A 24,993-nucleotide genomic window follows, 5' to 3' on the forward strand; every position below is an offset into this window, starting at 1 on the left:
ATCCAAAATTTTTTAAATAAGAGTAAATAATATCATGTTTGAACCATACTCTCCTAGGAATGCTAAAGCCTAAAGCCCAAAGAAATATATGAAAAATTAATAAAATAACAGAGTTTAATAGTTTCACCCTAAAATAACATAGGTAGCTTAGATATTCTCAACATAAATCAAACTTTCTTCATAATGATTTTATTGAATTTTTTTACCACACCATTATATTGTGGGGTGCCATGTATTGTCTTTTCATATATGATGTTATGCTCAAAACATAATTCTTAAATTTGTAGGAAATATTATGCTTAAAACATAATAATTAAATTCGTAGGAAATATTTTCATCTCCATTATTAGTACGAAAAAACTATAGGTTAAACTTCCTTCTCCACCATAGCATGAAACCTTATAAAGTATTGAAAAACTTGACCCTTTATTCATTAAGTAAGCCCACAAGTTTTCTAATGCATTGTTTGTTAATGTCACACAATATCTAGTATCACCCAAAGTATCCATTTTCATGGGTCAACAGAGATTAAAGTAAATCATATATAAAATATTCACTTACAACTTTGAAGTTTTACTAAAAGATATCATGCTTGCTAACATACAGTTATCACAAGGATTCATTTTGTACTTTTGAGTAGATGGAATGAAGGGCATTCTGGCTAAAATTTGTAATCTTTCCTTTCACTTAAATGAGTCAGTCTGTGGTGCCACAATTTTGGTGAAACGTTATCCTTGATTGCATTCAATCCATCTCTAAATAGCTTGATTTGAGTTTTGTTAAGTGTCAAATATATTGCTTCTAACATACATGAATGATCATTTGGTAAGATTCCATTTTTTATTACCAAACTAGTGATATCCATCTATATCTAAAGAATGCACCAAAAAAAAAAGATTTAGATGCAAATTTAGCCCATGTAGGCTTTTTTTTGCTAAAATAAGTTTAAATTAAAAATAAATTATTAAAATATAGCATTTACAAAATATTTTCTCTATCTAAGATTTTTTTGTCACGTTTCTTTGGAGTGTCGTCCATATAAAGGCCAATACTTATTCTTTAATAATAATAAAAAAAATGACAAAATCCCAGGTACTTGCCATAGCAGCTGTAAGAATGTGAAAAAATTGCACTGCTAGAAATTAACAACAGCTGCTGAACCAATCAAAAGGATTTCAATGTTGCCAATCTTCTCGTCTAAAAATTTTTCAGTATGTTTTCCGTAAACTGTCATAGGCAAAATAATTGGTAGCAGAATATGGAATAACTACAATAAGACTACTTCTCTGCAAAAACATGAATAAAGAAAAGCAAAGTTGTTTACATTTTTAATGTACGTACCTAAATAGATAGTCGAGTCTTGAGAAATTCAAGAGGATATGTATATAAAACCATAACTTTACACCCGCTTATCCATCCATTTTATATTTTTAATAATAAGAAAATAAATGTCAGCCATTACTATATGGACGATATTTATTTTTTATTATTAAAAAATAATTGTCAATCTTATAAAGACCAACACTCAAATCAATGTAACAAAAAATACTCCAAACAGAAAAAAAAAATGTTTTGTAAATACCTTATTATAATAATTTATTTTTAATTTAACCTTATTTTGACAAAAAGAAAAAAAAGCCGCACATGTGCATCCTTCAATGTCAGCGTGCAAACCACATTAATTTGAACGCATACATCACCAACTCCTACAATGTGTGCATTCATATTATTACCCATCTTTACTTTGCTAAAGTTATTGCTTTGTACATCTATTTTGCTTTTTTGTTACAAGGAAAAGAAAGACAGCTACGACCTAAAATGAGAAGTTCCTGATTCATCTGCAAATAACAAGATGGATAAATCAAGAAAAGACTCTTCTAAAATAACTAATTTATGATCTGGTAAAGCTCCTTTTTAAGCTAAGAAATCAACACACATGTTCGCTTACCAAAGAACCTGAATCAGTTTTGCATCCCATTGGGAAGCAAGAGGAGTCTCTGTAGAAGAAATTAAGCCACGGTAAGTATGGAATTAGAGGATCCAAAATTCACCAACTTGACAACTTGAAGACACTTTCAATGGCACAAAAGTTTTCTGAAGTTACTCAACCAAGCTAAATGAAGACCATGATAAATAGCAAAAAGTTCAGCTTCTATGTTATTAGTAACACCCAAGCTTCCATAAAAACCTTTTAAGCCATTTTCCATTAGCATCTAGGATAAGCCCACCAAAGCCTGAACATCCTAGGTTCCCATTGAGCATAATTAATACATTTATAATGAAAAAGATATAATTAATACATTAAATTTATGTTAATATATTATTTTATATCTTTTATTTTAAAAAATTATTAATTTAAAATATATTTATTTAAAATAGACAATTTGCCCTCTCCTTTCCGTCCCTCCAAAATCTCCCTTCTCAAATACCCCTTTAGGAAATTGCTGAAAACACCTTTTAAGGTTGATAATGAGATCCACTCCAAGGCCCCATGGAAACACCTTTTTCTGAAATAAGGAACATAATTTCTGGATTTGTTGAAAACAAAACTGTTCATGGAAACACAACATAAACACAAACCATCATAATATAAGGAAAAATAGTAACATTCGACTAAAAAAAGAAGCTTTCATGTGAGCAAAGAGGAAGAATTCCAGGGAGAAAATATCTAGAATATGGCAAGAACAGCAATGGCAAACAGAACTGACAAACGGCAATAGTTAACGGCGAACATTAGCGAATGATGACGGTGAATGGCAAACAGTGACGAAGAACAGAAAACAGTGACAGAGTAGGAGAATGGTGTTCACCGTCAGCCATGGAGCTCCCGAGATTGAGGGTTCTGAAATTTTCAAAATGGATATGGATTGAAATTTTGAATGGGGAATTTTTGTCCAGTTCAATTTTTGGGGAAAGCTTCCCGAAAGGTGAAAAGTAAAAATTTAAAAGCAGTCTCTGAATAGCTTTCACCTCTTTTGAGAGCTTGTATAGAAGTTAAAAGTTGTTTTAATAATTTATCCAAACATTACTTTTGGATTGTAGGACTCAAGCTAGTAGATAAGTTCTCAGAAGTGCCAGTGAGCTGTATCCAAACAAGCTCAAATTTTACTTCCCAGATGTTTGTTCATGTGTTCTCTGAGGCATCATGTTCAAAGGAATCATCTTAGTTCCCGTCATAGCATGCCCATCATCAGCATCAGGTTGTGGCGTCAGAACTAGTGGCATCCTGGGATTTTGTTGTTTCTCCCACGTTTTCATTTTGGGGTGAATTTTGTCCTCTTTTAGAACCTGGATCCAGAGGTTGAGAAGCTGCTGCATTACCCAGGTTTATCTCCTGAAAACTATGGAGCAAACTGATATTATATATTTTTAATTTAAGCTAAACAAAAGGCATTAAAATCATAAACAATGACCTACTCATGTTGGCAAGGACAGGCATACCTCAGCTCACTGCCTAAATAGAAGATACCTTCTGTGCGATCTTTTACCTGCAACGTGAACTATCTCATATCAGACTGCAAAAAAAAGGAACTTCCATATGTCTCACAATAGAAAAAAACTACATCCAGATTCAAAGGGCAAACACATAAGTAAAAGGCATATAAGAAACAACATGAGGGCAGAGAAAGGAAAGTATCAATACCAGGTGCATTCTCACAATTGTCAGGGTGGCACAACATTTGGACTTGCTAGACCAACCCTTATATGCCTGCTAGCTAGTTTATTACGCATGTGAACCTGTAACTCCAATATTGTTTAAACTTTGAGCCATTACTTGAAAGATGTTGACAACTTCTAAGTAAACCAAATTAGATTTCATAATTACTTTTTAAGACACAAGTACGTTTTGGCTTTTTAAGCATACTTTTGAGAATGGGAAGCATTACATTAAAAGTGAGTCAAATTGCAAGTGTATCATGCTGTTTCATATGTCGGATTGTTAAAAGTGCATAAAATATGTTTTCTAATTAACATCAAATTTTCATAACACAACTTCCATCAAGATGAGAATGGGCAGCATTACATTACATCTGAACATTCCTAATCTAATTTCGTACATTAAACAAGCCCTACCACTCTTATTTCCAAAGGCATACAAGTATAACCATCAAAAGCATCAACATATTTATGATTTTGACAAAGCCAACATTCAAGTAAATCAACGTTCTTATAATTACTTCCTTCCTTTTTGCATTTCTAAGATAGGATTTCAGCTTTGACAACCTGGCTTGGAACAGATAAATTGCAAACACCATGAGAGCAAGTAATAAAGCATCATATGCTTTTTGCACTTAACAACAGAAGAAGATAGGCACATACATCTTATAACCAAAGGAAACTATTTTTCATACATTAATTACAGAGAAAATTACTAAACATAATTGGATAAGTATTGTTATCTTCAGTAGTTTTGTTAAGATGGAGGTCTAACTAATAAATAATTTAAGTCATAATATGATGACACTTGAAACTTTGAACTGTATTGTGTCAATACACATTATAATTTACATGTATATATAAGCATCTAATCATAATATTTACATGAGATAATGTTATAGATTATAATTTACATGTATATATAGAAGTCTAATTCTAATATTTACATGAGACAATATTATAGATTATCTTCTAATGACCTTAGAGATAATGACAAATAATTACAAAGATGATGACAATAAGTACAATTAATCATAATAATTAGGACATATTCTCAACATTTCCCCTCAATATGGTGTAATGATATCTATTATTCCCAGATTGCGTGAAAGATCTTGAAATCACTCAGCTATTAGTTCTTTCGTGAACATATCTACTAGTTGATCTCTGGAAAGGACATAAGTGGTAGCTATGAGACCACTATCCAGTTTCTCTTTAATGAAATGTCGATCAATCTCTATATATTTTGTCCTATCATGATGGACAAGATTATGAGCTATGTTGATGGCAGACTTGTTATCGCACAACAATTTCATAGAACTAGTGAATTTTAATTTAAGTTTGTCAAGAATTATCTTCATCCATAGAAACACACTCCTTGCGCCATAGCCCGTAATTCATCTTTAGCACTTGTTTTCGGCACAACACTTTATTTATTGCTCTTCCATGTTACTAGATTTTCTCTTAGAAACATACTATCCAGCAGTGAATCTTCTATCTACAACGGAACCTACATAATTAGCATTTGTATATATCTCCATGGAGAGAGACTCTTCTCTTTTAAACAGAATGTCTCGCTCATAACTTCCTTTCACATACTAGAGAATCTTCCTCACTGCTAGTAAATGTCCTTCATGTAGGTCATGTATGAATTGGCCGACAATGCTAACAGCATATGCAATGTCTCTGAGATAAGTAGATTAACTTTCTCAATAGTCTTTGATATTGAGCTTTATCTACAGTAGGAGTCTCCTTGAAAAGATCTAGAACATATTTTCTCAGAGAGACAAAAATTCCTTGTTTTGAGTAGGTCACCTAAATTCTCAAGTACTTTAGACTTTTTGGATCTTTCATCTCAAACTGAGCAGCTAGTTTCTCCTTCAAGCTCTGTTTTTCACTCTCATCATTATCTGCATGATCATATCATCCACATATACTAGCAAGAGTTAATTTACCATCTTCTGAGTGTTTTATGAAGGGAATATGATCACCCCGACTTTGCTTGTATCCTAAGCACATGAAAGCCTAAGTAAATCTCTCAAACCAAGCATGAGGAGATTGTTTATGCCCATGTAAAGCTTTCTTCAATCTACACACTTTGTTTCCACTATCAATGGTGTCAAATGTTGGGAGAATATCTATATATACTTCCTCCTCTAAGTCTCCATACAAAAACGCAAGCTCCAACCAAAATAAGCTGCTAATGAAAGGATAGTTCTCATAATATTTATTTTTATCAATGGTGCAAATGTCTCCTTATAGTTAATTTCATAAATCTGAGTGTATCCTTTTGTAACTAATTTGGCCTTGTACTAATCAAGGGTACCATTTGATTGATATTTAATTGTGTAGATCCACTTGCAACCCACCGTTTTCTTGTCCTTGGGTCATCTAAAATCTGCCAAGTGGTATTCACTTCCAATGCACTCATCTCTTCTTGGCTTGAACCCACTTCTCATCTTTTAAGGGTTTCTATCCTGATGTAGGGATATTTGAAGAATCAATAGCCAAGATAAAACTCTGTAAAGATAGATGTTTAGTGGATATAAACTAAGAAATATGATACTTGACACAAACATTTTTCCTTTCACAAAGCAATGGGCAAATCATCTAGGTTAGGCTCACAATTGTTTAAAGAAATATCTAAAGAGTTAGAATCAAGAGTTCTATAACTTACCTCTGATTTGGCTGACTAAGGTTTCCATTGGATCAAGCCAAGTTTTCTTCTCTTCAAAGAAACCAAGATAAGTGTTTTGCTTTTGTTGACAATGAGTCACTTCTTTGTCTGAGTTAGAGGAAGAAGGAGTCAATTCATGCAGATGACAAGGGTTAAGAGGAAGAAAAGACAAAGGTTCATGAGGACTAACAAACTCATCTTCCTAATGACTCCCCTGAAGTTAAGGATGGAAGTAAAATGACTTTGTTTCATTAAAAGTGACATTCATAGAAATGTAGACCCAACAATTTGAAGGGTGATAACATTTATAGCCTTTTTATTTGAAGTATATCCTGTGAAAATATATTTAACAGCACAAGGATCCAACTTGCCACGATGTTGACTGTGAACATGAACAAAGGCAATACGATCAAAGACATGAACTTGAAGGTTGTTTAGGACAAGAATAGAAGGATAAAAGGTAGACAAACTGAACAAGACTAGAGTCATTCAAAATGCAGCTAGCAACCTATTGCTTAAGTAACTAGACGTTAAAACTGCTTCTCCCCATTATGATGAAAGATAGACAGAGAGAACAAGACTAGAGTCATTCAAAATGCAGCTAGCAACCTATTGATTAAGTAACTAGCCGTTAAAACTGCTTCTCCCCATTATGATTTTGGCATTGTTATCTGAAATACCAATGCTCTGCTAACTTCCAAGAAATGTTGATTTTTTCTTTTTACAACTTTATTCGGTTGAAGCGTATCTACACATGTAAACTCATTAAAAACTCATAGAAATTGAGACAAATTTTGGTTTACATATTCTCATGTATCGTCTGTATGCGAATATTTAATTGTTTGTCTAAATTGAGTTTGAACTACGTGAAAAAAATTCACAAACAGTTGAATCACTTTTGTTTTATCTTTAAAGTTTAATTATATTTTTTGTCCTCATAAAAGTAGTTTCCTTTGGAATTAGTCCCTACAACGACTATCCTCTTTTAAGTGACGCTTTAGCTCATCATTATCATGTCATTTAACTATTTTAAATATTTATTATTTATAAGTTAATATCACAAAAAAGTCTCCTAATCCCAACCCTGTGTATTGGATCTGGGCTCACTCTTGTTCACGATGAAGTTATGATTTTTCTCCTAATTTCAGTATTTTCGATTCTGATTGTTCAATTTCTTCAGCAAACTCCCCCTTCTATGTAACAATACTTGTTTGAAATTTTGCACACAAACACTTGTTCTGAGCATAGGAAGAGACATCACATCTTTGCATGTTACCAACCCATGGAATATCACCAGTCAGATTATTGTAACTCACTTTCAATGTGTGCAAAAACTTTAGCACTGTAAGACCCTAAGGTAGCGTCCCATAAATATGATTGTTCCTCAGATCCAAACCCTCCAAGTTCTTAGACAACCCCACTTTCCCCGAATCAAAAGACAAGTTCTTCACCAATCTTATATTCTGTGCTCTTCCCTAACCCAAACAAAATCGACAAGTGACCCTCCAACATGTTATGTGACAAGACCACAAACGCTAGGTTCAACTTCGCCAATGTCGGTGGAATCTTCCCAGTGAGCTTGTTGTGGGAGATCGACATTGATGTGAAAAAAATTGAGAACAAACTGTACGAGTCAGAGATGGTGTCAGAGAGGTAGTAGTTGACGATTTCTTTTCACTCTCCATCATTTGTTTCAGGTGACACCGAAAACAATTATGATCAATGTAATTTCTATGTATATACGAGAAAGAATTGAGAATTGAGGGTTCATGGGTAACCGTTTTACCAACACTAGATTGAGAAAAAATAGTACTACACAAATATGGTAGCCCGTAGCTGCAGATTCACAGAGAAGGAGAACTACTTGTAAATGTGCAGCACACAAGTTCACTTTTTCAAACTTAAATTCAATCTGAAGGGTTGTTGACTTTAATTGTGCAAGCCCTCCATCACCAAACTAGAAAGAAGCTTCCTTTGTTACAAATTTCAAACAAGTATTGTTACAAAGTAGGAGTTTGTTGACAAAATTGAACAATCAAAATCGAAAATCTCCAAATGAGAGGAAAAACCCTATACTTGATGCGAACAAGAACAAGCCCAAATCCTATTCATAGGGTTGAGATTGGGGACTTATTTGCAGCATTTTTTAAGGACTTTTTTGCAATATTAACTTTATAATAAAATATTTAAAATGATTAAACGACCTAGCAATGATGAGTTAGTTTCATTATCTAGTTGATCACTTAACAGAAGACAATAGATGATAGGGACTAATTCTAAACATTTTGAAAATGCCAGGAACTAAATTCTAACAAATTTTTTTTAAAGACTAATTCCAAAATATGCTACTTTTATAGGGACAATAAACATAATTAAACCTATCTTTAATAAAAAAAAAATTCAAGTTACACGTGCAATCATCAATAAAGGATACAAACCATTTAGCAATAGATGCAGGTCCCCAAACATAAAAAATGGATAAAATCAAAAGGTGCATTACTTTTTAAAAACTATCTGGCTGACAAACATCACATGAAAAGTCTTAACTGATTATTTTGAAAACAAAGAAAGAAACACACTCTTAAGCAAATTAAAAGATGGATCACCTAGACGCCTATGTTGAAGCCAAATTTGAGAAGAGTCATACTTAGAAGAAAACTAATTACAAAATTATCTTTGGCTTTGATTTTTATTGACGGAACATAATATAACTCTCCCTATTTCTTAGCAACTCCAATCATCCTCCCTGAAGGTAAGATCAAGAAAGTCACAATGGAATGAAAAAAATGTTACTGCACAATTTAGATTATGGGTGAATTTATGAATGGAAATAAGATTAGTGGAGAGCATAGGAACATGAAGAACATTTTTTAACGAAAGAAAGGTAATGAGTTGAATATTACCACAACCAAGAATGAGAGTTTGTGAACCATTAGCAATTGTAATGTGATGTGTACCAGATAAAGTATAATAGGAAGTAATAGAAGAAACATTAGGAGTTATGTGATCAAAAGCACCAATGTTAATTATTCAAATATTCCCATGTACAGAACATGAAGATAAACTATAATTCTTACCAGTCATGGCAAGAAAGGCCCATGGGTCATCCATGGTTAGAAAAACTTGCATTTTAATAACGAATGTATAAAGGTTAAAGAAACAATCACCCAAACAGCTACAGATTATGCAATGAAGTATCAAAATTGATAGAGGAGGTCTCAACGAACAAAACGTTTGTGACAAGGCAAACAATGGCCAAGAAGGCAATGTGTGGTTTTCACACACCGGTGAGGGCTTCTGTGGTGTGGCAGCACATGGAGGCTTTGTTGGATACAAAATTTTGGAATTTGGCCAGTCTTGGCCGTGTGCTCCAGATGGTGTGGTTGCCGGAGTTGATTAGTTGTCCAGCAATAGTATCAGTGATGACGACAGTGGCAGCAAGGGATGTCAACGACTAAGACAAAGGAAAGAAAATGTGTAAGCACAATGAAGGTGCAAACATATGCCATAATGAAGACAGTTGCTACGGTTTGGGTGCCGCAATGAAGGCAGCTAGGGTTTGGATTTGCAGAAGTAAAGACCTAGGATCAGATACCAACTTGAAATTTTCAATTGCATTGTGTCAATATACATTATAATTTACATGTATATATAAGTCTAATCCTAATATTTACATGAGATAATATCATAGATTATCTTCTAATAATCTTAGAGATAATAGCAATAAACAAGTACAATAAATCATAATAATTAGGCGATATTCTCAACAATGACTATAAAAAGCACCTGATTCAGTGCATGAGGCTCCCATTATCTAGCAGTTTGGAAAGGGTCAGATATATAGTCATAACATCCCGTCCCACAAACAATCCAGTCAATTTCTATGACAAGGACCTATAAATGTGGGTCTGTATAAGTAGGGGCAGAGCATTAATGAAAGTATGAACATTGGAATAGGCAGCACAGCACTCTTATTGTGTGATGTTATTCTAAAATTGTCAATGGCTAGACTACATAATGGCTGCAACATAAATGCTTGCAAATTATTTTCAAGTCAATAAACTATCTCACAGACATAGCTAGTTTGACAGAGGGAAAAAAACTGAATTTCTGAAACATGCTGTTCAGGGTACAGTGTTTGTTATGAGCAGAATATAATATAAACAAAGAAGCATCCAACAATATAAGCAAGGATATAAAACAGAAATGCCGAAGTCATAAGTAGTGGTTGCATCAACGAAATTATGCAACTTACCACATCGTTTGGCATCAAAATGAAACCAAATCATTGTTTGGTTTGGTATCAAACAAGTGAAAGGAAAGGAGAATTGACCTGGCAAACAACAGCTTCTGCAGTTTGGCACCAGTTTTCAGCATCAAAACATAAATGGGAAGGCCAGATGGAAGTGAGCTGTTCCTATATATATATAGATATATATCCACCAAATGTAATCTATTCTCCAAAGTTGCAGATTTGGACAAATTTCAATGAGAAAAAAAGCCAAACTTTCATAAATAACTACTGTACAACTGTTTAGTTGCAATTTGAAATAAATGAGTAAATGAACAACACCTTGCCTCCCCAAACCAAACCAGATAGTTAACTTATCTAGTTTTAAAACAAAGAAACACCTCCCCTCACAGAAATTTTAAATAACACCCTGTTTTCTCTTATCATTTCATCATACAGAAAAAACTTGCCAAGTAATCATAATGAATGCAAATTTCAAACCCTTCTGCATAGAATTGGAATTATTAAATACCGCTCCTCATTTTAATTTTATGCTATACATACTCCTAATTTTATTTTGATATAGAATAAGCTTACCAATTTACAATATATTCAGTCAAATCTTGTAAAGCATTTTTTTTTTAAATATCAAAGACTTAAGTTTTAAACCACTATATAACAACAAAGGTTACACAGATACATTCAATCCAATGGTAATATTTGTCAATAACTAGGTGAAATATAAAAAAAATGATTCACTTTTTCATCCATTGTCATTGTAAAACATTTTATACTTCCACTCAATCATATGTTGCCACATGTTAAAAAAGCATGACTAAAACAAAAACTATTTGCAAGATGAAACTCTTCTAACAATGAGCAAAAATGATTAAGTGATAGTGTAAAGATCAAAACTAAGCATCCCTCCTCCCCTTAAATTATGTTACCCTCTCCTTTAATATTAAAAAATAACACTTTTCTCCCCTAAGAAAAAAAACATGTAACACATTAATCCATTTTAATATAAATAAACAGATAGAAACCTGGTATCTTTATTAGGAAGAATGGGGAAGAACTTCTCAATTTTGAAAATAGTACATACACTGTAGACCTTCGACAGTCTAAACCTCCCAATGCCAAAAAGCCCTAATTTCCTCTCAAATAACAAAATGCCTCCTTTTCTCTCTTGTTTCTATTCTTCTTATACCTGTAATAACCTTTATTGATTGTAACTACTGATTATAACTAACTAATTAACAGATGTATCAAACTAAATGAGTATCTCTATAAATACTCCCTCCCCCCTCCCAAAGTTTCACCTTATCCTCAAAGTGAAGGGTGATGCTCGGTTTTATGTTGGTATTTTGGCCATGAAACAGAGCATTAGAGCTTTTGCAATGGATCCCACAGGCTGAAAAGAAACTTCCCCACGGATCCCACTGTTTATGGTCCAAAGCTAGAGCTAAACCATATGTGAGAACTTCTTCATCCTCCTGTAAATCCTACATGGTCAAATGAGACATTCTCATTTTGCTGGGCCTGGTCCATTATGTTAAAAAACTTATCTGATCCCAATCTTGCCCTTGCTCTCATCCTTTCACAACTGCCTTTCTGTTCTACAGTTTCTGGATGATGCTCATTTTTGCCGCTGTCTCAGCCACTGTACAAGGCACAAAATTCAACAGTTCTTGCATTTAGATGGTGGAATCTTGCTCATGATTGCTGACCAATCCTTCTCCATGGAAGGGATCGAGTTTGGCAGTTTCAGCAGTGGAAGTGGTTTGGCTAGTGTACTCATAACTACACCCTTCTTGGTTGTCATGTCTCCCTTCCATCTCTGCCCTATCCTTTTGCTTCCCACAAGGAGAGATTCCCCTTCTACTTTCTCCTCTCCTTTGTTACGCAAAAGGTGGTTGTACAAGTCAAGTTCAGCACTCTGTTTTTGTGATGTTCCTTCTCCACCATATCTATGAATGAAAGCTTGATATGAATAGATTAAGACACATCAATGATATTCAGAACATGGATGCACACTGATTCTGCTTTAACAAGCTTAGGCCAAGACCAAAGCCATCACCAAATTGATGTCGTCCAAAGAATGGCACTCCCTAGTCCCTAGTAGGTAGTAATTACAAGCTGTCAAGATTAAATAGGGCATTTTGTTCTTTTAACAGTTAATTTATAGAGAAGTGAGGTTTGTAGGCTTTGAAAATTTGGGGGATAATTATGTTGGTTTATCTTTACGGGGGGAGGTGTAAGTAATTTAATTCATTTCCATAAACTTTTATACATTCTTAAATAATACTTCCTATTCTGTTTCCTTTCTTTTTAACAAGGCCAAACACAGAATTGAATGTACTGTACTCATCAATTCTCTTCTATTCTTTTTCTTCTTCAATGGTCTTTTCCATTCTTTTATGTTATTTGTACTCAACAAAACAAAGGGAAATAGAGTAAGGGGACATATTGATCATGATAACATGGTGTGAAAGCTTACAAATACAAAATAGAATAATCAAATTAAACTAGCTTCTCAACAACCAAATCTATCTACTCATTTTTCTAACTTCTGTTGTCTAATGATAAATTTGAAATTTCACATTATAATAGACAATTGTATTAAATTAGTCACTCACAAATATAAAGTAGCCCTTTATATAAATCATAAATCAGCAAGCAATTTAAATGAACATACACTGAGATCATTGTCAATTTTCCTTTTTAAGAACACATAACTTCAGTGCTACGTAAAATTCCGTGCAGCATAAGCTTGTTGTGAACCCTCAAGAAAATAAATCTCAAATACTGCTTCATCCTGACATCCCATGCTATTTTACCTGAATGCATTACTTATCTTATGTATTTCTATCCTTAATAATGCCAAACTAGGAATCATCAGGAAGGATGTCAGTTATAGGAAACAAGGTACAGAGAATGTAACTGCAGCAAATAACTGATAAAAATGAATTTATTAATGAAGAAAGGAAGTGAACTTTGAATAGCAAGGTACAATACAATGCTGGGAAAATTGTTGTGCATTCAAAGACTACCTAGTATAGAGGAGGTCTAACTTCTATTTCCACTCATTGTACAAATTGTGATGGGAAATTAAAAAGTGTATCACTAGGCTTACAAAAGATAATCACAACTATCATGCAAAGAATAAGTACAGTGGCATTAACACTTTCCTTTTCCCCACAAAAAGATTAAGAAAAATGAATAAAAAAATGGTGTATAATGTCAAAAAATTGTTTGAAATATCTTGACAGAGGTTTGAACTTCATCTGTATACCTCTAGCCTTGGGAGTTGGGAGCATAATGTCATAGATCTTTGAATCTTAAGTGATAACACACTCTTCCAAGTATTACCTAGTCACAGGATATAACGTGTGAAAAAATGTAAAGTCCCCCCATCTCAATCATAGGAAAACCCATTGACATCTTTACCCTGTAACAAATTAGTAAATATATCAAGGCTAGAGGAATATAGTAGTTCCATAAAGCATTATGTATCTAAGAATAAAGATACCTTACCGCGAAAGTGAGAAAATGTACATGATTACGCCTGTGGAATTTACACCTCAAAAGGCAAAACCCATTTAAATGTAGGGCCGTCTTTTACTCATTAGTCACGTAGGAATTCTAAAATGAGAATAACTGAGTCATGTTATTCCTTCGTCTTTACACCATAAGTTCATTCACCACCTCCAATAACATTTTCGAGAAGCTGAACTGCATGCAATTTATAGTCTTTGTTAAGATGCTTCAAAAGTGCAGTGTGTGTGTATGAATCAGGCTGAATTTCTCTATCTAGCATATCCTTATACAACCTCAAAGCCTCCTGCCAATGGCCTAAGTTGCAGTTCTCATTAATTAAAATAGTGTAAGTATACTTATTTGCAGAAATACCCTTCACTTGCATTTCCACCAAAAACTTGTATGCCTGATCCATCTTTCTCACTTTGCAAAGTCCGTTGATTAAAGCATTGTAGGTTATCACATTTGGATAAACGCCCTTCTCTTGCATCTCAAAAAAGTACATTATAGCAAGTTCCAGTCTTCCCCTAATTGCATATGAATGAATCAAAACAGTGTAAGTGACAACTGAAGGAAATATCCCTCTGCTCAACATCTCATAGAACACAGCTCTAGCCTTCCTAAGATGCCCGACCATCAAGTGAGCATGGATGACGCTGGTATATGTTATATGATCTGGAACAAGTCCATCATGGAGCATTTTCTGCACAAGACCACTTGCTTCTTTCAAATTGCCCAATTTATAAAGCCCATCGACGAAGACATTATATGTGATTAAATCAGGAGGAAAGCCTTTGGCTAGCATTTCTTCCTGCATGCCAAAAGCCTTATATGGGTCACCAAGCTTCAGCTCACCTACTATTCGAGTTATGTAAGCAAAACGATCAGGCTGCAGTCCCCTATGCAGCATCTCATCAAATAGTTCCTTAGCCATTGGCAAGTTCCCCATCATGCTAAATCCTCTAACAAGAATTGTAAAAGTAAAAACATCAGGATAAGGTCCATATTTGATCATTTCATCTTTTAACCGCCTGGCAACATCCAAGTTCCCCAACCTGCAAAGGCCATCAATCAGTGTATTATAGGTAACAACACTGGGCACAAGACTTCTGTATCTTAACTCAACGAATAAAAGAAAAGCCTCCCCTAAGTTTCCCAACCTACTGTATCCATAAATTAGAGTATTATAAGAAACCAAATCAGGAATCATATTCTTATTTGCCATAACACCTAACAGCTGCCTAGCATCACTCACTCTTCCCCACTTACAAAGACCATACATAATCGTATTGTAGGTCACCACCGTAGGCGAAGCTCCTTTACTCAACATCTCCTCCTCAAGACTCCAAGCTTCCTGAAACAGCCCTTTTTCACAATACCCACGAATTAACGGGTCATAAGTGTAAGCCGAAACCTTGAGTCCCAATCTCAACATCTCCACAATCAGTTCCTTAGCCTGCTCCAACTCCCCCTGATCAGACAAGCCATTAACCAAAACATTATAGGTGACATCATCAGGAGAACACCCAGTGTTTTGCATGTGAAACAAAAGCTCCAAAGCTTGCTGAACCTCCCCTTCCTTGCAAAACGAATCCAACATTGTATTATAAGTAACAGTTGTAGGCCTTATCCCACACTCCACCATCACATTATAAACCTCCCTAGCTTTGTTCACCATGTTCCTATCCCTAAGCAACCTAAGAACCCTATTGCAATTCTTCACATCAGGCAACAAACCCTTATGAACCATCTTATAAAAAACCAACAAGCTATTTTCCAAAATGGAATTTTTCGCATAAATCCAAAGCAGCAAATCGAGAAGCTTAACGGAAACCTCAGAAGAAACGCTCCTGTTAACCAAAACATCCACAACGCCGTCCATTCTAACGGCGACCACCTTCTCCATCACCCTATACGCAGACCGCATGAAACCGCTCTGCGCGAGAATCTCAAGAATAACAACATAAGCCAATTCAGATCCCTTGAACCCGGTTCGGCCCTCGGCCCATCGAAAGAACCGGAGGGCCAGGACGGGTCGGTCTCGAACCGTGTTAAGAAGCCGAACCAGAAACTCCGGTTCGGAAACCGCAGCACAAAAGTGATCGGAAGGCTTGTTGTTGTTCTTATTATTAGTAATAGTATTGTCTAGAACGGCGTCGTAAATGGGCATGGAGGCGTAAGAGCTGAAGAGGAAACGCGCTCTGAGGGTTAAGGGTCTGAAAGAGAGGATCATTGAATAGTGAATTAAGGAAGGAAGGAGGCTACGGTGTTAGTGGCGATGCCATGAACAGCCACTGCGCTCAATCGAATCCAATGGCGGCTCCCTCCTTTTCAACCCCAACCAGTTGCTGGAACTGGACTGCGAGGTAGCTACGTCATTCTTTTTCTATTTCCTTTTTTTTTTTCAGTTTATAAACACTTTTCACTTTATTCTAATATGTTGTTGAGTAAAATATTTTTTAACTAATAATCTCTATGTATAATTTATAAATATAAATTAAAATATTTATCTTCAAAAATTTAAAATATTCATATATTATATTTTCAAGAGTTTTGCTTATATCAGTTTTTAAAATTAAAATTAAGCATTTAAAAATAGTTATTTTATTTAAAAATATACTTATTACATAAAATATATAAAAGTATAGTATTTTTTATAATATTTATTATTATTTTAAAACTTAATTTTAAGATTTATGATTAATATTTTATTTTTAATTAATTATTTAAAAAGTTCAATTTAATTCATTAATACACACGCATTGTACCAAAGGTAATTTTAAAAAATTTTAAGATAATATGTAACATAAATTTTCATGTATTAAAAATTTACTAAATAATTTTTTAATTAATTTATATCTACAAATATATTTTTATTTATAAATTTTAATTTATATTATATATAAAATATAATATAAGTATACTCCAACTTTTTTTATGTTATTTTTATTTTTTATTTAATAATAACAAACATTATTTGAATTTATTTTTAAGTCATCGTTTATTATACTTATAAATTTTTACCTTTTTATTAAATATTTATTAATTTTTTATTTTTATGATGTGATATAAAGTTGTTTACATAAACTTTGTATCTGTTAATTAAATAGAGACACTATTTTACTTGTTTTAAGTATTTTAAGTACATTATCATCATGTAGAATCTTACAAAAAAATTATCATCTAACAAGAGCTTAAATTTATTGAAATAGACACAATATGTGTATGTATACATATGTAAAGATCGTGAGAAAATTTTAACCAAGCAACATAAGTTTTATATTATTAGTAGAGTAATTAAAAATGATAAAGACATTCATTAAATAATAAAATATTTATAAACACATCAAAGTGGAGCAAAACAATTCTCAAAATTAACACCAAAGTACATGACCATATCTCAGGAACAATTCCAACTAAAGCATGAAAAAAACAAAGATTACATAAATTCTTCCAAAGGAATAGAGTCTTCGGTCGAATTCGACTTCAGAGTGTACATAGAGGCAATCATGCCCCATGTCCTAAGACAAGGAGTAGGAGATAACTCATCATCACAATCCCTCCAACCAATGGAAAGTGGAGGTAATCAGGATAGAAACTAAGGTGGTGATGATGATAAGTGACACACAGAAGGTCTCGCCTCATTAAAGGGTGGCATAGGAATAAGAGAAGAAGGTATAGGAAAAGGGCAAATAGAAAAGAGAGCACCAAAAGTACCAAAGGGTAAGTCCAAAACAAAAAATATAATTCATCAAACAACCATTGCATTCAAATATAATAATTAAGGGAATTAACATTTAACCAAACATTAACATTACATCTAATCTTATACAACACAACGTGCAATATTTATGATGTATGATGTAACTTATTGTAGATTTATTCTTCATTAGGTTAAGTGATGCAATGTGCATTCCTTGTGTCAATACTTCTACTAGGTCATAATCATCATCTCCATCAAAGACGACTAGAGGACTCAATTCTCTTTTAGGAATGGATCTACCATGACCTTGGTAATGGGTATCTACATCAAAATTAGTGAGAGTTTATCAGTGACGAGATCCAGCTACAATGAGCTACTCTACCATATTGGATCATCTCCCCCCTCCTTTATCTACCTCCAAGGTTCTCGCAGAATCTGAACACAAGTATCCCACAATTGTGCAACATTGTTGCCTTGATAACTCCCTCTCTCACATGCTTATGATGCATTGTAAACAATCACTCATCTAAATCTCATGGTTATTATCATATTATTATTTGTCATACGTTTAACCTTCATCAATCATCATCACATTCAATGAAGTCTTAATTCTTAACTCCTAGGTTGGTCACCTAGAGTACATACGTTCAAGATTGTCTTAAGAACCCCATTTACCACTCTCCTATTCCTCTTTGGTGCCTAGGTCTTCATCTTAGGTTTGCTCCTTCTTGTAGCCTTGTCTTGACTCAATGGTTGACATCTCCCCCTTGATCATCCTCTTCATTTTCAAGAGGATGAAAGGTTTGAAGAGAGAAGGAAGGGAGGGAAATGGGGATTAAAACTCCTCCCTTATTTGAATGTTTAATAGGAGGAGGGGGAGGTAATAAAATAAATGACATTATTACCCTTTATATTATTTATTTATTTTAAAAATATAAATATTAAATATTTTTCTTCTAAAAATTAATATATTTTGAAACCATCACTCTAAAAATATATTTTTAAACATTATATTTTTTTATAAATTTTTTAAAAAATATCACTATAAAAATTAATATATTTTGATAAAAATAATTTATTGTAATTTTTTTCTTTAAAATAAAATAATATGAGACTATTTAAAATACAATAGAAGCATTTAATTTGATATAATATAATTAATATTAATAGATGGCGAGAGAGTAGAGGCTATTCCATAATTGAACAAATAAGGTTGGAGACTCCGTCCAAATAGGAAAAATGCCATTAGGGGATGTATTTGGAGCTTTGTTACTTTCACCAATGCCTCATCTAATTAACATCATACATTGTAATAAATATGCATCCATAGCACAGACCTAAACTGCATTCTCAAACACTAAAGTTCATCAATGGCAAACCCTGCTTTCTCCAACACCATTTTCTATTCCACTTTTCCTACATCTCACTATTCCTCAATTCTATTTACTGCAAAACAAATGACAACATCATGTCTTCTTATATTGATTTGGTTGAGAAAAAAAAATAACCTGTAAAATGCAAAACACAAAGAGTAAGAAGAACAGAGAACACCAAGAGCAAAGAGAGAGCGGAGCGAGAGCCAGAGAGCATAGAGCACAAAGCGTGGGGAGAACAGAGAGTGCCAAGAGCACCAAGAGCAGCGAGAGATAGAGAATGAAGCTTATTGAGGGAGCAAGAGATAAAGTGAAAGAGATAACCCTAAACGTGAGAAGAAAGAAATAATCGAGGGTAAATTAGTCAATTAAATTTTTTTTAAAAAAACTCCAAAATGAGGGAACTTGTAAAATTAAGATTAAGAGAGTTTTGGGAGGTTTAGAAAACTCCCTTAAACTTTTCCCTCCAAAATAATTAACTCCCAAACATAAATTAAACCCCTCTAATCCTTCCCTTTCCTTTCTTTCTCCTCTCAAATTTAACTCCTAAACAAACCCTAACAGAAATAGACAAATTTGGCTTCCTAATCAAATATTGATAGAATCTGTTACATATCTTAAAATATGATTGTACAAGTTATAATCATGTTTTTATCCTTATCAATTTTCTTTAATCAAATCTTCTACCCTTGTAGAGACCAAGATGTCCTTAGATAGGTGTCTTATTTATCATTTTGACATTGGCAATACATTAAAATAAAAGAATTTATAAATACTGTAGCTTTAAAGAATAAGCTTAGCTATGATTAGATTTATGAGAAGATATGTCATTAAACACTTAGGAAGTGTCTTCATTAGCATGCCACCTTTGTAGAGCTTGAGGAAGACTTGTTTGAAGTTCAGTGTCATGGCTATCTTCTTCTTCATGATGGTAAGTTTCCATTATTCTACTGGTGAAACCAAAACATTCACTTCATAACCCATATTTGCCCTTTGATGTGGTTTACTAATGGTGTAATAGCATGGATGGGAAGTAAAAAGAGGAAGAAAAAAAAAGGAGGAATATTTTGGATGAGAAGTAAGATGAGAAAGAAAAAGAGGAAGAAGAAAAAAAAAAAACAAATAAAACATTCTTATAAATTGTATTTTGGGTGAAGTTCACAAGAAAGAAAAAGATAAATAATAACCCTTTAATAAAATTAATGTTTTTTTTTTAATAAAAAATGACTTATTGAAACACTTTTAAGTTAAAGGAAGAAAACTAAACTTGAACAAAACAAAGAGTTAAAAGACCAATCTTCTAATTTAGCCATTTTTATACTAAACATGTTATGAAATATTTATTTCAAAATAATGAACAACGCACAAAAATTGGTTTCTTATTACGTTGACATATATATGGTTAATGTATTAAGCAAAATATTTTGTTTTTAAATCATTCAATAAAGATTAGTTTGTAAGTTTTTTGGACTTGGTGTAGTCTTTGATCTTAGAAAAAAATAATTATAATTTTTTTGTTGTGTTATAATTAATAAGACATAAAATTAATATTGGTTAATTTAAAAGTTTTTTAAATTTGTTAAATTTTAGTGTTATGATTAAATAGTATCTTTGGAATAACAATTTAATATTTAAATAATTAATTATTTTTAAAAATAGATTTGAAAGTAATAGAGTGATTTTAATAATAGTACACATGAAAGAATATTTATTTATGACTAAAAAAATTGTATAAAACAAGATGATTAATAAACGGTTTAATTACTCTTGATTAATTAAAAGGTTAATGTGAGATATATACTTTTATATCATTGATAGAAAGACTTTATCTTAAAAAATTTAAAAACATATTTTTTATATAAAAAAACAAATAGTAAACTATTCTTACCTAATCTGAATATAAGATATATTCAAAATATATTATATTATAATAATCAAATCCACGGGTAGAAATTAGTATTGATGGACTTATTGTAATTTTTACAAATATATATATATATATATATATATATATATATATATATATATATATTTGAAATTTTTTAAGCATGGAATATAAGTACATGATTTTAAACTTTCATAAATTATTGATAATAACATTTAAAAAAAATTGGCATAGACAAATAAAAAATTATTATCATTAGTTGAGGGGAAAAACAATATAAAGAAAGAAATAACATAGAGGGTCCTTTTAAGATTTAACTTATATTAACTGTCTTTTATTATTTTAATTTTTAAAAAATGTGACTAATTTTTATCTCAAAAGATATAGTAATTAAGTAATACATATCAATATCACTTTTATAAATTTTAAGTATCTAAGTCATGTGCATTAAAACGGGCTATCATTCTTCTCTTATAAAAAATTTGTACCATAAAATATTTTAAAACTAATATATTAATCTTAATTAATAATTAGGTAATTTAGATTTATTAATATTTATATAAAGTGTAAAAAAATAAAAAAAAATTATGACAATCATTTATCAAAGTTAAACGGGATGGCATTTCATAGTATCAAATTCATCAATTGACTATATACTAAAAATGTTATAATGTATTTTTAATATAAACAACTAAGTTATATATGCAAGAAACTTAGTATCTATTTTAGTAGGAAGTTTTGTCTTAACCTTTTTTATTACTTAAAAAGATCTCTTCATAGTTACAATAGAGATTAAAAGCACTAAAATAAGACAAATCAATCTATCAATTAAGTGATAATTTTTTTTCATCTTTGTTAATGTATGACAGAACTAAGTGAGAGTTATTGTATCTTGAAAACCTAGATGGTAACTATGTAAGGTTTGAATTATAAATTTTGATGAAGTCTTTCTTGTAAGACTTTAAGTGTCTCATGTAAGGAGCATGTGACTTATCTGGGTTTAATAAATAATTAAACTATTAAGGACTAAATTGTAATTGAGTAATGGGAAACAGTTTCAAATTTAAATAAATTGTTTATTAATGGGGTTAGCAGTTGTAACGATTCACTTAAATTAAAGGAACGTGAAACAGGTCCTTCTCCTAATCGAAAAAGTATTTTCTCTTCCTCTCACCATCAATAACATAGAAAAAATAAAAGAGTAGGCCAAGGAGGTAGAAATCGATTTTCTCTCTCTCATCAAGGAAATTCAATCGTTGAATCAATTCTGTTAATCATTAATGGACAAAGGTTAGTCATCTTCCAATTGTTTGATATGTGAGAATCCTAAATTTCAAGATCGAATGATAATTTTCTACCATTAACATTGAAGAAACTTACATGTGGTATCAGAGCTAGGTTATGAAATTTATGATTCTCCATAAATATATTTTTCCAATTTAATTTCTGCTGCACGTATATTTGAAATCATAATTGTTTCCGATTATGTGAATTGTATTAGTAATATCTTAATATTTTTCCTGCATGGAGATTTAATATAATTACTATTTGCACTGTGATTCTGGAAAGGGTCTCATTAATTGCTATTTGCGTATGTACTGGAGTAAGCTTTTGAAATTGCCGATTTCCAATAACCGTACGATTTCATATTTGATTGTCAATTGCCTTTTGCCATAAAGTATTCATATTATTATTATTATTGTTATATTTCAAAAGTACGTAGTTGCGAGACCCTTGCTAAATTATTTGATTGATTGGCATTTGCACTGGAAATTTGCTTTTGATATCAATTAATTGCTAAAAGCCGTACAAATGTATTATTGATTAATTGACAATTGCTGCAGAATTTAGTTTATTATATTATCATTGTAATTGAAAGTCAATTTATTATTATGTCTTTACATGACTACTAAAATTAACATTGTTGAAGAATAATACTTTGATTGGGATTAAAGTATGTGATGAATTTTGTTAATCACCAAAATGGTCAAATTCATAAATTTTAATTAATTCCAAATTGATGATAATTCATTTCAATTACCTATAGGATAATGGATGCTAAACATATTATTATTGGTTTATAGGTATGTATTGAAATTCATTGTTATGAGACATTTCTAGGTCACCCAAAGGTTGATTAATTGTTCTTATAATCAATGAGAATAATTATAGGTAATTTATATGTGCTATTAATTTATTTATATACCCAAAGGTAGTAGATATTTCTAATTGGTACATGTTTCATTGCCGACTGATTCTGTATTATTAGCATCATTAAATGTCATGTATCCGAATGTATCACTCAAAGGAGAACATTAGTATACATTAAATGTTAGAATGTCTTGTATATGTAATATGTGTATTTATGTCTCAAAACACTTACGTATGTTTAATTATGCAGTAAATGTTCCCAATATTCTACACTCTAGTATTTCGTCTGTGCAGTTTTTAATGGGCTTAACTTCTCTAACTGGAGTGAACAAGTTCAATTTCACCTTGGTGTTTTGGACCTTGATCTTGCTCTTCATGAGGAGAAGCCTACTGATATTACTGATACTAGCAGCAATGAAGAAAAGGCCCATTATAAAGCTTGGGAAAGATCAAACAGACTTAGCTTGATGTTCATGCGAATGAGTGTAGCAGAAAATATAAGGATAACTCTTCCCAAAACTGAAAGTGCGAAACAATTTATGAAAAATGTGAAAAAGCGCTCCCAAACTGCTGACAAGTCTCTTGCTAGGACATTAATGAGTACACTAACCAACATGAGGTTTGATGCTTCGTATACCATGCACGAGCATGTCGTCGAAATGATGAACATTGCTGCAAGGCTTAAGTCCTTAGGCATGACCGTGGATGAAAGCTTCCTTGCTTAGTTTATTCTTAACTCATTACCGATTGAGTATGGGCCGTTTCAAGTGAACTATAATGTCATGAAAGATAAATGGAATGTGCATGAATTGCACAGTATGTTAGTTCAGGAGAAAACACGACTAAAGAATCAAGGAAGTCATTCAGTCTACTACGTGAGCCATAAAGGACATCAAGGAGCTGGAAAGAAGGTTATAAAGAAGCATGATAAGTGCAAAGGGCCATTGAAGATTAATGAGGCCTCTGCACAAATCCAGAAGAATAATGATAAAGATAAATGTCGTTTCTGTAGAAAATCTGGTCATTTCAAGAAGAATTGCCTGAAACGGAAAGTTTGGTTTGAGAGAAAGGGTAAGCTCAATGCTTATGTATGTTATGAATCAAACTTAACTGAAGTTCCACATAATACTAGGTGGATTGATTCTGAATGTACAACTCATGTTTCTAACACAATGCAGGGATTCTATTCGATCCAAGCCATAAACCAAAATGAAAGGTTCGTGTTTATGGGGAATAGAGTGAAAGCTCCAGTTGAAGTTGTCGGGACTTATCGCTTGATTCTTGACATGAACATCATTTATATTTAGTGGAAACTCTTTATGTACCTAGTATATCTAGGAATTTAGTTTCATTATCTAAACTTGATGTTACTGGATACTCTTTTAATTTTAGAAATGGATGTTTTAGTTTATTTAAACATAATTATCTCATTGGTACTGATACTCTTTGTGATGGTTTATATAAATTAAATTTAGATGGTTTGTATGCTGAAACTTTCTTAACTCTGCATCATAGTATTGGCACTAAACGTAGTTTAGTGAATGAACGTTCCGCTTACTTGTGGCATAGACGTTTAGGCCATATATCTAGGGAAAGAATAGAAAGACTAGTAAGAGGTGGAGTTCTTCCAAACTTGAATTTTATGGACCTAAATATTTGTGTGAATTGGATAAAAGGAAAGCAAACAAAACACACAAAGAAATGTGCCACAAGAAGTAACCAGCTTCTTGAAGTTGTGCACACTGATATTTATGGACCTTTTGATGTTAATTCTTTCGA

The 24,993-nt window shown here is 32.4% G+C and overlaps 1 protein-coding gene across 4 annotated transcripts; it reads right to left on the reverse strand.

Moving 5' to 3' along the window:
• Positions 1-4,118: 4,118 nt before the first annotated feature.
• On the reverse strand, positions 4,119-16,473 carry LOC113858365 (pentatricopeptide repeat-containing protein At1g22960, mitochondrial). Of its 4 annotated transcripts, XM_027490986.1 has the most exons (5): positions 14,475-16,473; positions 14,100-14,292; positions 13,858-14,013; positions 10,121-10,242; positions 4,119-4,224 (listed from the first exon to the last, which is right to left on the reverse strand). In XM_027490986.1, exons 1-2 carry the CDS (start codon positions 16,333-16,335, stop codon positions 14,264-14,266), a joined length of 1,890 nt encoding a protein of 629 aa, XP_027346787.1. In that variant the 5' UTR covers positions 16,336-16,473; the 3' UTR covers positions 4,119-4,224; positions 10,121-10,242; positions 13,858-14,013; positions 14,100-14,263. The 4 variants fall into 4 exon arrangements, with proteins under 4 accessions (XP_027346787.1, XP_027346784.1, XP_027346786.1 ...); XM_027490983.1 differs by having other exon boundaries at positions 14,100-16,473; XM_027490985.1 differs by lacking the exons at positions 4,119-4,224; positions 10,121-10,242 and adding an exon at positions 10,672-10,684 and having other exon boundaries at positions 14,100-16,473.
• Positions 16,474-24,993: the final 8,520 nt, after the last annotated feature.

The sequence above is a fragment of the Abrus precatorius genome, unplaced genomic scaffold (assembly GCF_003935025.1).
Source record: "Abrus precatorius isolate BTA unplaced genomic scaffold, Abrus_2018 Scaffold2, whole genome shotgun sequence".
Lineage (NCBI taxonomy): Eukaryota > Viridiplantae > Streptophyta > Magnoliopsida > Fabales > Fabaceae > Abrus > Abrus precatorius.

Coding starts and splice junctions, on each gene's coding strand:
- LOC113858365 (XM_027490983.1), bottom strand. CDS start 16,335: ATGATCCTCTCTTTCAGACCCTTAACCCTCAGAGCGCGTTTCCTCTTC.